This window comes from Vigna radiata, chromosome 8, assembly GCF_000741045.1.
Source record: "Vigna radiata var. radiata cultivar VC1973A chromosome 8, Vradiata_ver6, whole genome shotgun sequence".
In the NCBI taxonomy this organism is placed as follows: domain Eukaryota; kingdom Viridiplantae; phylum Streptophyta; class Magnoliopsida; order Fabales; family Fabaceae; genus Vigna; species Vigna radiata.
The window spans coordinates 640381-646926 of NC_028358.1; the positions used below are offsets into that span (position 1 = coordinate 640381).

The 6546-nt window shown below is 34.7% G+C and overlaps 1 protein-coding gene across 1 annotated transcript; it reads right to left on the bottom strand.

Moving 5' to 3' along the window:
* Nucleotides 1-4324: 4324 nt before the first annotated feature.
* Nucleotides 4325-5256, bottom strand: LOC106770009 (albumin-2-like). Its single transcript, XM_014655830.2, has one exon. The coding sequence runs from the start codon at nucleotides 5217-5219 to the stop codon at nucleotides 4527-4529; it is 693 nt and encodes a 230-aa protein (XP_014511316.1). The 5' UTR covers nucleotides 5220-5256; the 3' UTR covers nucleotides 4325-4526.
* Nucleotides 5257-6546: the final 1290 nt, after the last annotated feature.

Consider the following 6546-nt stretch of genomic DNA (forward strand, 5'->3'; position numbering starts at 1 on the left):
AAGTATTTGAATGAATTAATTCTATCATTGGATTAGAGTAATATAAATATATAAATTGATAACGTAATTAAAAAGAGTTAAGGGAATATATCGACCAATTTAATATCAATTATTATAATATCAATTATAATAATTGATATTTAGTACTAACAATTAAACTAAATAAAGAAAAAGTAAATATACAAAAATTAGCTAATAAAGACTAATTATTACAATTTAAATACTTGATATCCTCCTGCAAGTTGGACGATCTGGAAGAGAGATGCAACTTGGATAGTAATGAGTCAAACCGAGGATGAAGCATAGGCTTTGTGAGTACATAAGCAAGCTGATCATCAGTAGATACAAAGGACACTCGAAACATGCCTTTTTGAACATTTTCATGAACAAAATGATAGGCTAAGGCTATATGTTTCTTCCGAGGGTGAAAAACAGGATTAGCACTCAGAGTTGTGGCACTAAGATTGTCACAATAGATAACCGGATTGGTTGTGGGCATGTGACCAAGTTCAGTGAACAAGGATAGGACCCATAGAAGTTCACTGGCCATGTCAGTCAAGGCTTTGTATTCTGCTTCAGTTGAGGAACGAGCAACAAAGCGTTGTTTTTGGGAGCTCCAAGAGATGATAGTGCTACCAAGATACAACAAATAACCAGTGGTAGAAATATAATCATCCTTATCACCCGCCCAATCTGCATCTAAGTAAGCATGAAAGGTTAGCGAAGTAGTTGTCGAGATGAAGATACCTTTGTTGCAAGAGCCCGCCAAATAACGAAGCACCCGTTTGAGGCAGACCAATGTGCCGTTGTGGGGTGTTGCATGAACTGTGCAAGTTTGTTGGTGCTGAAGGCGATGTCCGGGCGAGTAAGACTTAAGTATTGAAGATTTCCCACGAGTGCGCGATACTCAGTTGGGCAAGGTAGGAGATCACCAGAATCCTTGAGTAATTAAGCACTGGTGGAGAAGGGAGTGGATGCTGATTTTGTGTTAGCCATGCCTGATTTATGGAGTAGATCAATGATGTATTTCCTTTGTGGAAGAAATAGTCCTGTAATGGAAGGAATTACTTTGACGCCCAAGAAATAGTTAAGACAACCAAGGTCTTTCAGCGAAAATCAAGCATCAATGGTGGAAATAAGGTTGGACAGCTTTGTAGAGGAACTCCCAATGATAATGATATCATCAACATATACTAATAAATATAGTGTGGAACGTAATTTTTGGTAGATGAAGAAAGATGCATCTGTAGTTGAATTGACAAAGCCAAGAGAAAGTAGAAACACTCGAAGCTCCGTATACCAGGCGCGAGGTGCTTGCTTTAGCCCATAGAGTGCCTTTTTGAGGCGACAAATATGATCAGGGAAACTTTTGTTGACAAAACCAGGGGGCTAGAGCATGAAAACTTCCTCTTTGAGCGTCCCTTGAAGAAATGTATTATTGACATCAAGTTGGCGAATGGGCCATCCTTGACGAACTGCAAGTGTGAGGACAATGCGAGTGGTGACCGGTTTAACAACCAATTTAACAATGCGAGGCCAACTTTTTTTCTTTATTTTTTAAATTGTCCTGTTGCTTAAGAGTTCATCATCAGAAGAAGCTTTAACATATATAATAAGTTTTTTGTGGTATACTTTATGTTATCGAGATAGAAGGAAATTGTCTCTAATTGTATTCTTGTTCTCTTTTTTATATCTCTAAATTTATTAAAGATTAATAAATACTATAAGAAAATTGATATCACCAATGGTCAAAATTCGTCGATAAATTAAAATTATCAACGATAAAAATTCTATCGATAAGAGTCAGTAGTACAGAAAGAGCTTTAGACGTCTGTTATTTTGGGCTTTTAACGTCACATCCATACACGACGTCTTTATGGGTGACGTTAATAGGGCGTGAGACTCTGCAGGTCTGACGTCTTTATAGACGCCTATTAAATGCCATGTCCCACGTCTATAAAGATGTCAGACATGTCACTACCCGACGTCTAAGGGCACTATAAAGACATTGGATATGACACTACCCCACGTCTAAGGGCACTATAAAGACATCGGACATGACACTAACTGACGTATAAGGGCACAATAGACGTCGGATATGGCTTTAACCAACGTCTACTGGGTTTTCGTTGTGTTTTAATGGAGTTTTGCTCATGTCTTTGGGTAGTGTAGTAGCACCTCCTCCCTTTGCTAGCTTCTTCGTAAGAAAAAATTGTGACTTTTGCATCTCTTATGGCATTTCAACCCAAAACCGAAATTGGGTCATTGCCTAATTTCATTCCAACCGTCAAAGAAAAAGAATACAATGGCATGAAAACTAGGCAAGGACCCAGGTTCGGCTTTGGGTTGAAATGTCATAAGAGATCCAAAAAGACGCAAACTTTTCTTACGAGGAATCTAGCAAAGGGAGAAGGTGCACTATGCTACCCAACGACACGAGAAAAACTGCACCAAAACACAATGAAAACTCATTTTAAACGTAAGTTTAAAAGGTTCAAAAGAGATCAAACGCACTTGGAAATGCAATGCGCAGAGAGAAAAGGCGAAGGAAGATGATGAAGTGTGCGTAACTGCTAGTTCGCAATGTCCTATTTAACAGGAAATCAGACGTTGGTTTCCCAGCGACTGATGTCTATTCTCGAATATAAGTCGGGGACCTCACTAATGTGACATCCATTCGATTTAAAAATTAATATTCGTGGTATATATAGACGTTAGGTGTAATGGGAGCCGACGTCTGTAATTGAATATGGACGTCGGGGTGGCGGGATCAAACGTCTAGATGGCGGAAAGAAGTGACTTTTCACCTACCTATCAGGAATATATACGTCGGTTAGGGGGTACCGACGTCTATAATATTATAGATGTCGGTGCCCCTTCTAACCGACGTCTATATGACGGAAAGAAATGACTTTTCACCTACTTGTCAGACATATATACGTCAGTTAATAGGGGCCCCGACGTCTATAATATTATAGACATCGGGGCCCCATCGACCCAACGTCGATATCCCAACTTATTTAAGAAAATGCCACCGGTCAATAATTTAAGTTGGGTTTTTTCTGGTCTGATGTCTATGGGTGACGTTAAAGCCTAATTTTGCACTAGTGAGTATTGTTGTTGATAAATTTGTTAACAAATTTTTTGTTACCAACAAATTTTTCCATTTGTACATTTGTTGGTAATTATCAATGAATTTTTACGTCGATGAATTTGTCAGTAATTATTGGCAAAAAAATTCGTAGGTATTCCGTTGGTAATTATCGATAAAGAAATTTGTTGATAAAATCTGTTGGTAATTATTGATGAAATTTTTCGTTGGTAAATATTACAATCTAGTTCATCATCTTCCTCGCTCTCCCTCTTCTTCTTCTTTCTTTCAATTTTATCAATTCAGAAAAATGAACACATTCCAAACAAAATATGAATCCTTCACTACAAGCTTTGATAAAATTTTGGGAAAAAAATTATGAAAGTTCATGTCAAACAGCAGCTTTGCCGATGGTGGAAAACGTTGGCTTTGGTCAAGATTAGAGTGGACAATAACTGCATTGCCTGATGATGGTAGTGCTTGGAGTGAAAAAGAGGAAGAAAAGAGATATTGGTCCTCCCATGCGCGTGTTAGAGAAGAAGAAAATGAAGTGGAAGACCTTAATGACGTCGGTGTAGGTAGAGACGATGACCTGGTTGGATAGAGATGGAGACATGTCAAAGGAGTTTGTAGCTACGGTGACTTGAGCTAAATGGAGAAGTGGAGGAATACAAATGCTCCATCGTGCAACAAAAATGAAGACATGTAAGAAAGAGCGAAATAAATAATTCTCTCCCGGACAAAGGGAAAAAATGGGCAAAAATTCATATTTTGTCAGTAATTCATATTTCATTTATTGTCTATTGGTAAATAAAAAAAATAGAAGGGAAAATTTTGGTTCTTTTTACCGATAAAGTTTTCTATGGATAATATATTTCTCATTTAGTGTCAGATTTTATTGAAAAATTTTTCAATAGGTAAGAGAAATATACGTTAACGACATGAATTCATCGGTAAAATTTGTCTCTAATTCGAATTTACTGACCAATTTGTTTTCTTCAATAAAATTCAACAGGTAATTTCAAGAATTTTTGTAGTAAAAATAATTCAAATATAAAAAAGAAAATTATAAAACTTATTGTTCATAAATATTAAGTTAAAGATAATATCTTTACCTCTTATAAAGTTTTAATTGTGGCTATTTTTTAAAGTACTTTTCTCACAAAACCGCACTTTTAGAATTAAGCACCTATACATTCACAATCTTTGCTGAACCCAACACCACACTTTTAGAATTAAGCATACAAATTACATAAAGATAGGAAAGAAACAATCACTTACAGAAAAGGAAAACGAACATCCAGACTTGTAACATTAGGAAAAGATCCTATAATCCTAATGTTACATATTAAAGAGAAAGAAACACACTTTGGCAATGAAAACCTTATTTGCAACATATTATGACATTTTTGGTGATTCATGATAGTGAATCCCTTCATTCGGTGACTGGCAAAATGCCTTTAAGGGGTGGCCAACCTTCAACGATAGGAGTCACAGCACTCACAAGTGTGTCATTAGTTTCATGTGGGGTGACTTTCATACGCACATAGTGATCTCCTTTGAAAAGGTAAACTTCATTCTCCAAATGAGAAGAAAAACACGCATCAATTCCATTTTCAAAGATCGTACCTTTCAAAACAGGGAACCCTTCGGTGATGTCAAGAATGTCGATAATACGCTTATTGGTATCATAAGTAATGCGAGTATACTTCGCTCCCTTGAATATGTAAACTTCTTTCCCTATGCTTGACCTAAATGCACCGTCCACGCCCTCAGCAAACACCGTGTTTGTTAGGTCGGGAAACATTTCAGCGATTGTGATAGGACCTACGAGGATCCTGTCGTTTCCTGTGTTTGGAGCATAGTCTATGTAGGCACAGTTCTTGTCTGAGAAGATATATGCTTCACTGCCTTCAGTGTTGAAGGAACAGTCTATTCCTTGTTCTGCAAACGGCGTTCCTGCAAGTGATGGAAAACCAGCACTAACCAATTCAAGAGGAGTCATAAGTTCATCACCTAATGCTCCGGGAGTGTAATACAGCCTCACGTACTTGTTTTTCATGAAGAAATAGACTTGGAATGGCTTTGATGAAGGCAATGCGGCATCGATATAAACAGGGTCTGACATTTTTCTTAACACAAGAAGAAGAAGAAGGAGTAAGAGAAAAAGATAGATAGATAGATTTAGTATGCTTATTTACGTTCCTCTCAGCCACCTATTTATACTCTTATGAAATCGGATCCTCGGCCTTGTTCACTCTATACACATGTAGAATTAAAAATGATCCTGATATTTTTTATTTTAAAAAGGACAAAATAACGGAAAATAATAATATTTTAGTTATGTTTACATTACTTTTTTATTTAAAAGTGTAATATAAATTATTATATTATTACAAAAAAGGGTCAAATGAATATATTTTTAAGTAGGGTGTCCAAAAACTTTTTCTTCTTGAATGTTTAATAATTTTTTTATAACATTTAATTACGCAAAATATATATTTTTTAATTTTTCTTTATTAAAATAGTGAGATCAACTTTAAGGTATCAAAATTATCATTTTTGTATGAACTTATCTGTACATAAAGCACGTGACGAAATGCGATATTGATAAGATCAGACATGCAAAAACAAATTTAATAATTGTCCTCTCTCTCGCCGCTTAAATAAATATACCGAAAGTTTTAATTTGCATATATAGCTGCAGAATTCTGTATGAAAAATACGGTGAATTTAAAATAAATTTGTATGTTTCATATTGTATATGAATTTATGAATGTAAAACTAAGAAAAAACTAATCATCAAAGTAATAATATTTTGTATATTTTTCAAGAAATTAAATAAACAATGATGTTAATCTTCTCGTGGAAATGAAAGACCTATATATAAATCTTGCTGTATTTTCTCACGTGTTTGGGACCAACATTCAAATTTTGTCCGGTTGTTTCCTTTGTAATAAGATTGTAATGAAATTGAACTACGAATTCTAAGACGTGATAGCATTTTTTTGTGCTCCAATTTCTTAGCTTTTTAAGTTAAGTACCTTAACCCTCCTAGTCTCAATAATTCAACCTTTTTACTTTTACCTATCTGCATAAAATATAATATAGATATATATAATATAATATATATAGAGAGAATGTTTAACCATTTCTCTTTTCAAACACATTATTATTTATCCATCAGAAATATCATACAAAACCAAAATTATGTTATAATATATTGCAAAATAAGTAAACGTTGCATTGCAACGTTAATATTTGCCAACATTAAATTTCTTAATTGCCAACGTTATTTAATAACAACGTTCAAATAATTTTGAAGCAAGGTTATTATTTTTATGTTTTTAATGTTTTTAATTTCTTTTATTTAAATTGATTCTTTCTTAACTATATAAATAGAGAGTTTTTTCCCATTTCAAAACACATCAAAGTATTTATCTCATTCTCCCTTT